The sequence below is a fragment of the Glycine soja genome, unplaced genomic scaffold (assembly GCF_004193775.1).
Source record: "Glycine soja cultivar W05 unplaced genomic scaffold, ASM419377v2 tig00032109_1_pilon, whole genome shotgun sequence".
NCBI classification, from domain to species: Eukaryota; Viridiplantae; Streptophyta; class Magnoliopsida; order Fabales; family Fabaceae; genus Glycine; species Glycine soja.
In genome coordinates, this window is record NW_021143864.1 from 15913 (window position 1) to 29055 (window position 13143).

The following is a 13143-nucleotide window of genomic DNA, read 5'->3' on the forward strand; positions in this document are numbered from 1 at the left end:
AGCAAGGGGTCAACCACCTTAAGAGCTATTGGACTAAGAAGCACTCCAAATTGAGTGAAACACCAAAGAGAGAATAGCCACCACAATTAAGGAGTTTTTTTTTGTAATTTTGTAATGGCAATTTGCTTTGCTTTCAAATTTTGTAACAAAAAGGCTTTTCATTAGAAGTAAGTTGGGAGCCTCCAATAGGTCACCCTACTTCCATTTGTGTGTAATAATTTTAGGAAATTTTCCCTTAGGATTGTGAGTGTTTTGTTGGGAACCTTAAATGTGGTCATCCAAACACTCTTAGGATTTGCCTAGTTTACATTTCTTGCTTACTTTCATAGCTTATTTCCTTTACCTTCCATTGTTAAACCGCCTAGATAGCTTGTCTTTTACCAATTAGTTTTTACCTTATCTTTTACACCTCTTTTAGTGTTTATTTTGGCTATTTCAACCATAGTTTCTTTTACCTTTTGTTTTCAAACCCTCAACAAGAAAGAACCACAACTTATAGAAACCACCATGAGTCTTCATTCTTCATCTAGTATTAATGGTGAGGGTTCTACTCCTAAGGACCCCTTGTATAAGATATTAGATGAGTTGAGATCCCTTAAGTTGTGGAAAGAAAAAAAAAAGAGAAAAGAAAAAGGGAAAAAAAGAGTGGAAGAAATAATTCAAGATGAAAAAGAGAAAATAAGGGAAGAAGAAAGAAGGAAAATACTAAAAGAGTTAATAAAAGAAAAACATGCCTCCTATAGTAGTCATACCTCTTGCAAGAGCCTATGTGAAGAACTTCGTGACTATTATGAGGGAAGGCATAGGTTACATCTTAGACCTCACTCCCATATGAGAGAAAAGGAAAGAAAGCCTCAAGAGGCTAACATTAACCTCCCATACTTTCATGGGAAGGACAATGTAGAGGCTAACTTAGATTGGGAAATAAGGATAGAGCAACAACTTAAAAGGAAGTCTACTTCAAAATCTTATGGCTCTCACTCTTATCCAAAGAAAGACCAAGTTCAAGGCATCTTAGGGGTGACTCCTTCTAAGCCCAAAGATGATAAGGGGAAGACAATAGAAAAGCAACCCCTTAAGGCTAGTATGCAAGAGAAGACTAGCTTCATGAAGTGCTTTAAATGTCTTGGAAGAGGACACATTACTTCTCAATGCCCCACCAAGAAAATCATGATTATGAGGGGCCAAGACATTTATAGTAGCCAAGATGAGGCTACTTCTTCACCTTCCTCTAGTGAAAGTGAAGAAGCAAAAAGGGAAGAATCCAGTGAAGAAATTTACCCCCAAGAAGAAGAACAACCTTTAATGGTTAAGGAGTGAAAGGAGGTAAGTGTCTCCTCCAAGAGGTTAGCTAAGAAGGAAAGGCATTTTGAAATAAAGACAAATATTAAAGTTATTTCCCCTCTTAGACAACCTCCACATTTTCTCCTCTGTAAAAAGACACTTGTTAGCATTGCCACATCTCTTAGGCTTGAGTTTATTCCTCAAGTAAAGGAGTTGTTGGATCAGGGTTTGGTTCGCAAGAGCTTAAATCCTTGTGCTTTGTTGGTGACCAAAATAGGTATTATTAGGCACCAAGTCCCTAAAATAAGTGGTATGATGAATGTTTTGAGTGGTGCAACCCTCTTTTGTAAAATCACTCATGCAAATAACATCTTCATGGTGTGTGTACATAGGGACCTATTAGGTAGGTTTGTTCTTATTTTTAGTTTCAATACAAACCTAGGTACTCATATGGGACACCTTAGGTTTGTCATACTTTTTGGTAGGAATATTCAATATGAAAATACAGGAAAAGGTATGTTTTATTGTGTTACTTTTCTTAATTTGTCAAATAGTGATCAAGGGGTTCCCATGAACCCTAAGAGAATAAAGGTAATTCCTGAGTGGCTCACTCCACCAAGTATAAGAAAAATATGGGGCTTCCATGACTTAACAAACTTTTACAAAAGGTTTGTCCCATATTTTTCTATACTTGTAGCAGCACTCATTGAGTTGGTGAGGAGCCATGTTCCTTCATGGGAAGATGCCCAGGAAATTGGTTTTCAGACCTTACCTTACTTCAAGATATCAAACACAACTAATACATATGTTTTTGTTCTTTTTACAGGTGTCGAGGGAAGGAGCCCAGAGTATGAAGAACCTCGGGATTTGAGGTCAAATCCTTTCCAAGGTGGAGGGAATGATGCAATCCTACCTCGCAAGGGCATTGGATAGAAGACTCCAAGTAGATTGGGCTAGAGATCCAAGGGAAGGACCTAGGATTCTCATGAGCCTTAGGGTAGATTTCGAGCCCATGGGCTAAGTATGAGCCCGCTTATCTTTGTAAATATTAGAATAGGTTTTTCCTTCGTTTGGGCCTTGTATTTTGGCCATTTTAGTAGTATAGGGTTTTAGCCTTGTATTTCGAGGCATTTTGAGTAGTCTTTGTAGTAGGGACATTTTTTGTATTTTCTTGTTTTTTGGCATATGGGTGAGCTTAGCTATTATAGGGGGTGTGTAGCTAAGCTCTAGCTTCTCATCTCAAGGAGGTGAACTTAGCTATTAGAGAGGTGTGTGTAGCTAAGCTTTAGCTTCTTTAGGAATCTTCTTAAGGAAGCTTCTCAAGGAGGTGAGGTTAGTTATGAGAGGGGTATGTGTAGCTAAGCTCTAGCTTCTCGAGGAAGTTTTCTCAAAGAAGCTTCTCAAGGAAGTTTTCTCAAGAACGCTTCTCAAGGAAGCTACCTAGTCTATAAATAGAAGCATGTGTAACACTTATTGTAACTTTGATGAATGAGAGTCTTGTGAGACACAACTCAAAGTTCAACTTGTTTACCTTTTTCTTCCTTCAATTTCGTGCTCCCCCCTCTTTCTTTCTCTCCCTCTTTCTTTTCCTCCATTGAAGCATCCTCTCCAAGCTTCTTATCCAAGGCTCATCTTGGTGGTGAAGCTCCTTCTTCCATGGCTTATTCGCTAGTGGATGGCGCCTCCTCTCACCTCTTCTCCTTTGTCTTCCGCTGCATCTCCATGGTGGAAAATCACCATTAAAGGACCTCATTGAAGCTCAAAGATCCAGCCTCCATAGAAACTCCACAAGCAAGCTTCCATCACTACTGGCTGGATGGACAGAACTCAAACATTTTTATGGACTCGTTGCAAATCGTCAAGTGACCATGACTCATTTTGGACAGAGTATTTTCTTCCTCACCATCTTCAAAAGTAGCTCTGAACCAAAAGCTTATCCTAAATGGCACTCCTTGCGCTGCCAAGTTACTAATTCAATCACTTTTAAAGTCCTATTGAATGAATAGAAAGTGACTTGTAGTAGTTTGGTGAGTAATTAAGCACTCCTCTGTTTGTCAAATTTTAAAATCATATACATATCTAATATGAATTTAATGTTAATTTTAGCATGTGCCGAGTACCATGTACTCATTTATGAAAGTTGCAGGATTCACCCATCTAAATTTGGAAGGGACTACGGAGTGCAGGATTATTTATAATCATTGGAAGAAGATTGCAAAAATTGGAAATGGATGGTGGACTTTTGCACAATCACAAAATTCGCAAGCTGGAACTCAAATTATATTTGAGTTCCTAGATGTAGCTTCTAACTTTGTTTTATTTTGAATTTGTTTGTAATTAAAGTGCATTATACTATACTATTATCAATTAGTAAAATTTTGTTTATAAGTTTTGGTGGTATATTTTGTGGGAATTGGAACATCCTGAACACATTTGTGGTATACTTTGTTTATAAATGTTTATAAGTATTCTTGGTGCATGGTATATTTTGTTTATAAATGTTTATAAGTATTCTTGATGCACGGTATATTTTGGTGCATGGCTTATTTTATGCGTACTTTAAAATTTTGAATGATAAGTTGTGATATGAATAATTATAGGTTGGTAATTAAAAAAACATATAGAATATTAAAAAAATCCAAAAACAAAACATCGGTCATTAGAAAAACTGATGTTGTTCTTTCCTGACAACATCGGTTTTTCAAAAAATCGATGTTGATGAGAAGAAAACAACATCGACTTTTATAAAAATCAATGTTGTTTTTTGGTAAAACAACATCAGTTTAAAAAAAACGATGTTGATTATGATACTTTAATGTCAGTAGTTTCAACATCGGTTAATAACCAATGTTGAAAGTCTTTAATAACCGATATAAAACGTCTATTTTCTAGTAGTGTCAAAGCAACTTCGTCACTTTCGTGTACCCATTAGACGACAACCCTTTCGGGTTTAGGGCTTCCTTAGGGACCAATTCACTTTGTGTCACCTCCTTAACTCATAGAATGCTTGAAAACTCTATTAATTGATTTGATTGTGACTTGCTTTGCAAAACCAAAACAAGATAACTCAAAGGCTTGATCACAGGATTTGACTTCCTTTAGACAAGACAATAACTATTGGGTGCCATCCCGGGGCTTACAAAATTTTGTTACAAAGGCTCCTTTAATGAAAGTTGTTATTTTTTCTACCACATCAGCATCTCGGAATAGTGAGGACAATTCTCGCTATAGTGAGTCTTCATTCCTTGCAAATGATCTATCCTCTTCAATCTTCATGCTCTTTGGACCTAATCTCGTTGTTGCAGGTTCTTGCTCGTGTTCTTGGTCTCAGACTAAGGGTTTGTTGTGGTGAGTCTTCACACTCTTTTGAAATAACATATATCGCACTAGAAGGCGGGGGGGGGGGGGGGGGTAAATAGTGTGTTAGATAAAAATAAAAAATAAAAATTCGCAAGGGATGTGATTTTCTCAAGCAAAAATGTCAAGAACTAAGTTTCAAGTGTATTATTCAATGAACAGAAAAACGAATTTGTTAAAAAAAAATTCACTATTGTCCAATTCTATAAAAAAGATATTATCACAAAGGTGTACTCCAAATGCAAACTGAAAAAAATGATGGAACTCACAAACCAAGAGGGGGGTGAGGGGTAAATTGGTTTTGAAATCAAATCAAACTTAAAAATAGAGTTTTAAAAAAACTTTTGATACCAAGGATCGTATCAAAAACAAAGTTTTGACAAAAATCAACATGTAATCAATCACCCTTACACAAAATCCTATTGTTAAAGTTCTTTTGAAAAAGAAGTTTCTTTAAAGTCAACAAATTGATCAAGAATACAATGAGAGAAAGATAAGATCAAGAGAAGAAGTGCACTAATTTTTATACTGGTTCTATATCTCTAGAGAAGCTACTTTAGCTATCTAATTCAATCAGAATTATATTTCCACCATGCACTTTGATTTCTTACAAGCAATCACAATTAATCTTAGTTCCTACCTAGAAAAAGAGACTAAGGTACCCAACCCTAGGGTCCTTTTTGAATAAGAGCCTAAGAGACACCTACCCTTAGCCCAAACTAGAAATTCTTATTCTAGCATCTTTCAGATACTCATGCATATGCTAAACAACATGTAAAAACATATGAAAACTTAAGTCAAGGAGAGACACAACCTGGTCATTCAAATGCAAGAGCCAATGCTTAATTAAATGGATCTCTTATTGATCTCACAAGATGTTAATGACTCACTCTTACCTTCAACACTTCAAAAATCAATACTACAATCTGTGAGTCACACAAACTCATTCTAAAACGCTTATTCTCATTCGTTGAAAGTGAGAACACAAGATGACTATTTATAGAGAAAACAGTTATAACTGCTTGTAATCGATTAAATTTCTAATGTAATCGATTATTTCAAAGAAGTAATCAATTAGATTATCATTTCAATCGATTAAAGTGTTCTTCGTGAAACCTTGATCACTTTTGGGAACACTTCCAAGAACAAAGTAATCGATTACGATCACCTGGTAATTGATTAAAGCAGAGACTCATGAAAACTAGACATTGTATCAACTGAACTAAGTAATCGATTATAAATAGCTAGTAATTGATTAAACCAAAACAAGGATCTCTCTGCAAGCTTCTCAAAAGACTTGTGCAATCCATTATGAATATCTTGGTAATCAATTAAAACAAAGATTTTAATGCACTGAACAAGTTTCTAACTTTAGAAACAATCTCCCTTCCTCTACATTATGATGCATGATGTACATATGGAAAGATAAAGACTAATAAGATACAACAATCAATACAAATGTCAGTCAATGAGTTGGGCATGTAAAAAGGAAAAACTTCTTCAAGCTTGAAAGCTTTATCTTCATGTAGCTCTCCCTATCTCTAACAAAAACTTGTGTGTCTAAGTGTGTTAGGATATGCACAAGAGAATACAATTTAAATACCTTAAGAGAGAAGCAAAAACACTCAATTTTATATTGGTTCACTTAATCTGAGCTACATCCAGTTCTATTTCACAATCATATGAAGGATTCTACTAATCATAATTCACTCCTAGAAAATGATGAATAGAAACCAAAATGAGCAACCAACAAAAGTGGGTGACCAATAGAGACTAAAAATATCATTTGTTATTTGCCCAAATCAGTGATTGTATTGGCGATCAATGTTTTGGTAGCAACCCGCATAGTTGCTAATCCAATTGCAATATTGCTTAAAATGTATTCTAGAAAACCTGGAGATTGATTAGGCAACTATTATGTTAATTGGATTAGCGATTGTTTCTAATTCAGTCATTAATACTTACGAATAATGACTGAATTTATTTTGGTCACTAGTTAACAAAACATCGTAGTTGCATACCGATTGATGATTAAGCAAGTCCCAATATGTCCCAAGTATAACCAAGGCCCAAGTATACCACTAATGATTAGTCAAGGCTCAATAAAGCCCAAGTGTAGCACTTAAGATTGATGAAAGTTCAATAAGGCCCGACTGTAATCTAGATGATTAACCAAGGCTTATTAATGCCCAAGTATACGACTAATGACTAACCAAGACCCAAATATAACACTAATGACTGACCAAGGCCTAAGTATATCACTAAAGACTGCCAAGTGTAACAATTATGATTAATCAAAGCCCAAAAGGGCTCAAGTGTAGCACTTATGATTAATGAAGGTCCAATAAGGCCCAAGTGTAACCCTAATGATTGACCAAGACCCAAGTATACCACTGATGACTGATCAAAGGCCTAATAAGACCCAAATATAATGTTAATGACTAACCAAGACCCAAGTATATCATTAATGACTAATGAAGGCCCAACTATAGCATTTATGATTAATCAAGGCCCAACAATAACACTTATGATTAATGAAGGTCCAATAAGGGTCAAGTCTAACACTGATGATTGACCAAGGTCAATTAAGGCCCAAGTATACCACTAATGACTGACTAAGGCCCAATAAGATCCAAATATAACGCTAATGACAAACCAAGGCCGATGTATATCATTAATGACTAATCAAGGCCCAATAAAGCACAAGTGTAGCCCTTATGATTAGTCAAGGCCCAACAATGGCACTTATGATTAATGAATGTCCAATAATGCCCAAGTGTAACCCTGATGATTGACCATGGCCAATGTATACTACTAATGACTGACCAAGGCCCAAGTATAACATTAATGATTGACCAAGATCCAACAAAGCCTAAGTATAACCCATGACGATTGACCAAGGTCCATTAAGGTCCAAGTATTTCACTAATGACTAATCAAGACCCAATAACAATAACAAGATTTTTTTTCTAAAACTATACAACAAAACCATATTTTCCTTCTATTTTAATTTTTTCCACCCCAAATATATGCATCGGAAACAGCATTCCATTGTATTTTTTTTCCACCCTGAATAAATGCAATGGAAGCATTCATTGGTTTCCATTGTATACTTTTAAAATGGAATCATGTTTCCATTGCTTCATTTGATAAGGTATAACTTTTGACTTTTATGATCGATTTCAGGGTATAATATTCATTGGTCACCAACGTCATTGACATAAGTTCCCCGTTGCCTTGCATTGCAGATTTGTATACTTCTATTCCAATCGGACAAAGTTGATGCATTGAATTAAAGGGCATCGATCACCCTAAAAAAAAGTTAAAGATGTACATCATTTTTCTTTGACGAACCAACTAGACAATTATAATTCCACAATTTCTTGTTATATCCACTCAGATAAAAGTAGAGTTGACTATTATTAAGAACAATTTTTCATCCTTTAACAAAAGTATGTCATCAACAGAACAAGAAGAGTAGCAAGACAAGAAAACATAAGTCAGATTTCCACATCATTGCTTCAGAAAAATAGGAACCCGACATTTTATTTTTTTACAGAAGTCACCAAACTTTTCATAAAACAGTAGTGCAGATTCTGTCCACTCCTGGCCTCCAAAAACTTGTGAAAAGTTTGCGGTGCCCTCCCCTCTTTGTTTTCATGCACGTCGAAAACTCTGATGCAAGCAACTTGCAACTTTCTGGTACATCATCAAAGAAGACCATCATAAGCCAATATTGTAAACAATAATTGAATTGTCGGCAATCCAAAGCCAACTACTGTAAAGAAAAAATAAAGAAATCATGCACTATTAAGCAAAACATAGACTTTAATAAAACTTAACTGAAGATTTGCCAGAGTTCTTACATAATTCTGATTGGTTAGTTCCAAATGAATTTGTTTCCTGAGACAAACATAATAAAACAAAGGGTTAGTACTAGGATAAGTTTCCTCTAACTTAGAATCTAAAGTTTGATACTAATTCAAAGTTTCTAGCTCAAACAACAATATGGTTTATCTTTATGCAAGTTTGTGTGGAGACAATTATGAATATATTGCAACCCACTCACAGTGTGTCTGTTAGAAAGTTAAAGAGTATTTTCATCATTTAGTTATTCTTTACCTTGTCCATCAAATTAGGCACTTTGTTCATTTCTAGAGATTCTACAAAGATTTTATCTCTATAAAGTTTGGAATGCTAGAAGCTTGAGATTCAGGTACATCTAACATCCTTGGAGTTTCCACAATTTTAAGGGAATCTGAGGATTGAGAAGGGCTTAGCGGAGTGCCAGCAGCTAAAGGGAATTAGGCATTTTTATTTGATTTTTAGAGAATAGGAGTTGAAGCTCAAAGGATGAACCTGGAGAAAAACAATGTTAGTAAAGATAGAAGAGTTTATAATCAAAAAGAAAAAAGTGATAAAATAAAACTTACATGGAAGGCTTGTAGATTCTATTAGGAAGAATGGAAATTGTATATTATTCTCTCTATCTTTTTACACAGTGTGCAGTAAGTGAAGTACGATGGGATTCTCTTGGGAAAGGGACACAAACTAAGCCTTTTGCACTCTTTATGCTCTTTCTAACTATATACATTGAAGTGAAAGAGCATACACTAGTATTAGTGAAGAGTTGAAGATAAATAAAAACAAAAATACTTGCATAGATAAAATGGAAGAAACATTATTCACGTGAGGCTAAAAATTATTATGGAATGCATGCCTTCTCCTGAGAAAACAACCCAAATCCCTTAGTTTTACACACAAATTCTGTTTCACTTAACAGTGTATTACTCAAATAATAGAATAAGCCTTCATTGTTGACGACAAATTTGTTGATTTTGATGAGAACCTCATTGCAATCTTCAAGCACATATTCAACCTTTATGAAAAATATTCTAATAGTGCCAAAAATAAGATAGCCAAGAACTCTATTGCAAAATCTTGTCTGCAGAAGGAAAAAATGAAATGAAAAACATAGCATAACATTAACTTGGATTGCACAAGGCAGATTATAAACAAAACTTACAAGATTTTTCAGGTAAGCACCATCAAACACAATCTATATAAATGTGCTCTTATACTCTTACCAACCTTGAATATAATTAAATATAATTAACATGTTAATGGGAGCAAATATAGGTACATATATTGAACTGAACCGAAATAAACAAATGTACAGGCTATAAAAATTATTTATAAAGATGAATTGATCCGGAGATCTTAGTACCCTTTAATTTGTTACAATTTTCATATATACATTGAATATTCTCTACGCCCCTTTAACATTAACTCAAGAAGCAATTAATGGAGGTCTAAAAACCCAAATTACAAATAAGATAATCTTCATTTTCATAGTCAACAAAATTTGTTTTTGGTTTGCAGCCCGGGTATTGGTTCCTGTGCACGAGCCACCTGCTTGATGCACTGTACGTGAGACTTGTGCACACATAAATCCAGCTTCACAATTCATCTCCATCTTCATAATCCTCCTACAGATGAAAACATATTCTCTAAAAAAGAAAAGTTATATATATATATATATATATATATATATATATATATATATATATATATATATATATATAATGGTGTAGCATCCTTTGTCATCAGTTCAATTATTATAATTTGGAAATATTGAGCCTATGTACCATTTTAGCATGATCGAAATAAATCTGTTGTAATTGATATCAAGGAGTTCTTCATGCCTTGTTAGTTGTCATCAACTCTATTTATCTTTTCTCTACTTCTCTCTCATCTTGTCCATTTATATTACTTATCATATTTAAATATTTTTATCATTCATCTCTCTTTCTAAAAAAACCGTAATTCCATTACTCATTACATCACCTATTTCTTTTTGTTTTTTACTATTTTCATTTCTATCCCTCTCTTCTACACACACATCTCATTTCCTTTCCTCACACACACCTACCAAATTGTTTTACTCCTGTCACTTTTAAATATTCATAGTGTCTTTCATTTTTATAAACTTTGAAGTATGTTCATGATTCTCCATCACATATGATCGAGTTGGGCAATATTCAAGTAAAAAGAACTTGACTGATGAGACGTTGTCTTCTTGAAGTCGAAGATTGAAAGGTGAGACGGCAAAGAGGGGAGGTGATTCCTTTGATGAAGATTGTTTGAGGAGGAACTATTGCTCAATGCAAATTAGTAGGTGCAGTGTATGATGAGGAAGTCGTGTCCAGAACTGTTTGGTTCGAGTAAATTTCGAGGATAAAATATCTTTTAAGGATTAAAGTACCTTATCGCTACTTAACTGTTTTAAAAAAACTTATTGTAATATTCGATAATTAAATTAACTACTACCAAGACAAAAATAAATCAACAGCACATTTTTCTCTAACAAGTTACCATGTGTTTTTCTATAATTTTTTCTAATATCATTGAGTGTTTTTTCATATGAATCTTTATAGCATTTCAGTTTTGCTTAACCGATGTAGTTTTTCGCAAACACCGTTCTGTTGTGGTGGAGAAGCATGGGAGGGTTAAGATTCATGCACTCTTTTTCTCTCTTCTTTGTCTTCACCTTCTTTGGCACGCAATACCGTTTCCTGTTTAACTTTCTTTGGCCTTCCTTCAAACAATTATGAATTATCCTTCCAATTTTCAAAGTGTTAAGTCAATATTGGATCAAACAATAAAGGGCCCTCGGAGTAGCAGATGGTTAAGTCAAGGCCATCCAAGGTGGATTGGTTGAGGTAATCTATGAGATCACGTTTGAGAGCCATGCCTCTTTCATCTTCCACAATTTAAGGCTCATAAAACTTGTTATTATTATTTTTCTAATTAATATCTAACAATCTATTCGTTAAATTAAATACTAACTGTTAAGATTTTGTCTCACTTCATGAGACAATTAATAGTCAGTTAATTTTCAAACTTATCCTTTCTCTTGCTGAACTTTAGGTTTAAATTGTAAACACCGTTGTAAATGCTTTGGCCTTTAAGGGTATGTAGTATGGTGGACTAGGCAGACTTCAATGTAGGGACAATTTATGGGTGACTTAGGGTATTAATTAATATGTTTGTTACCTGAAAATATCTTCTACCTGTTACCTAAAACCAGCCTAACTGAATATGCCCGTGGTAGCAGACGCGTAGGGCAAGTATTAACCAAATCGAACTCCAAACAGAACAAATATTATATGTAAAAAATTATAATCCACAAAGGTTTTATTTATTAGGTCTAATCTATGGCGTGACTGAAATAATAATTAAAGTGATCAATTATCCAATAACTAGACAGTGCGAAATGATCCTCCATACTCCCAAATTAGTTATTGTTGTCGTACCAAGATTGCTTTTGAAGATAATCGATTATAGTCTTGTCCACCTGGAAAGCTTTGGTGAGAACCTCAGAAGAAATAGGCGGATTAGCTTTAAACAAAGCATTTGCAATAGTGATAGCTCCTGGATTTTGACTGCTAAGGCCAGCAATGGCAACAGCATTGCCATATCCCACATTCAATTGGAAATGAATCAGACCAATTGGGAACACAAACACATCACCCTTGTTCAGCACTTTGGTGAAGAGGCGATTTCCATCTTGATTGGAAGTCACAAATCCAACATAAAGAGTACCCTCAAGGACTATAAGGATCTCAGTGCCGCGAGGGTGAGTGTGGGGAGCGTTCAAACCCTTTGGTGCAAAATCTATGCGAGCCAAAGCTATGCCAAGCGTGTTTAGTCCCGGTAGTTGATCAACAAACACCTGAGTCACGTTTGAACCTACTGGGTTGTCAGTCTTCCCCGGTTCTACATGTCTGAAGAAATCTTCAGCTTTGACAAGCTTAGGGTCCTTGCAAAATTTCCCGTTCACAAACACTACAAATACAAGGCAAAAGGTCTTAATTAATAAAAATCATCAATCACAATAATTCTAGACAACGTCTATATATATGATGTCAATGGTATAAGGATTAATGTTTTTACATACCACCATCTTTTTCTTTGGCTGCCACACAGAAATCTTGCAGAGGACTAGGATCATAGGCAGAGACAAGAGAGGATGTCAAAGCCAAGATGGCAACAAGGAAGTACACAACTTTCATTGTTTTTCCTTAGTAATACACTCTTAAACAATTGTGCTATATGTAATTGCTTGTGATGATTGAATTGTGATTTATGTAGAGCTTGCTGATTGCTATTTATGAGTATGAAGCATTGAATTGGTTTGCAATTTATCTTGACCGTAATTAATTATTTATTTGATGAGGAATCATTCCTTAACAACTACATGCGTGCCTAGTCAATGTGTAGACGTAGTAGTAGACGCTCTACAGGAAAAAGCAAGTGTTTCGTACCTCGTCTATTTTATTATTTTATAATGGGAAGCCTTTTAATTCAATCACAGATCAGTTTAGACTGTGTCTCAGTTTCATAGACTTAGTGATAACTGTTTTATTAAATATTTAAAATATTACTTCATTTATTAACTAATCTTTTTTTAGCTTGAGGAACTGTTACAAGTTTAAACAT

The 13143-nt window shown here is 34.8% G+C and overlaps 1 protein-coding gene across 1 annotated transcript; it reads right to left on the reverse strand.

Moving 5' to 3' along the window:
• Positions 1-11868: 11868 nt before the first annotated feature.
• On the reverse strand, positions 11869-12789 carry LOC114404396 (germin-like protein subfamily 1 member 7). Its single transcript, XM_028367370.1, has 2 exons — positions 12602-12789; positions 11869-12489 (listed from the first exon to the last, which is right to left on the reverse strand). The coding sequence occupies exons 1-2, from the start codon at positions 12714-12716 to the stop codon at positions 11939-11941; spliced, it is 666 nt and encodes a 221-aa protein (XP_028223171.1). The 5' UTR covers positions 12717-12789; the 3' UTR covers positions 11869-11938.
• Between the last annotated feature and the right edge of the window lie 354 nt (positions 12790-13143).

Bases quoted from the DNA above. Each gene is read 5' to 3' on its own strand.
- LOC114404396 (XM_028367370.1), bottom strand. From the start codon at position 12,716: ATGAAAGTTGTGTACTTCCTTGTTGCCATCTTGGCTTTGACATCCTCT. The intron at 12,490-12,601 runs GTATGTAAAAAC...TTGTATTTGTAG, and splicing joins AGCCAAAGAAAAAGATGGTG to TGTTTGTGAACGGGAAATTT.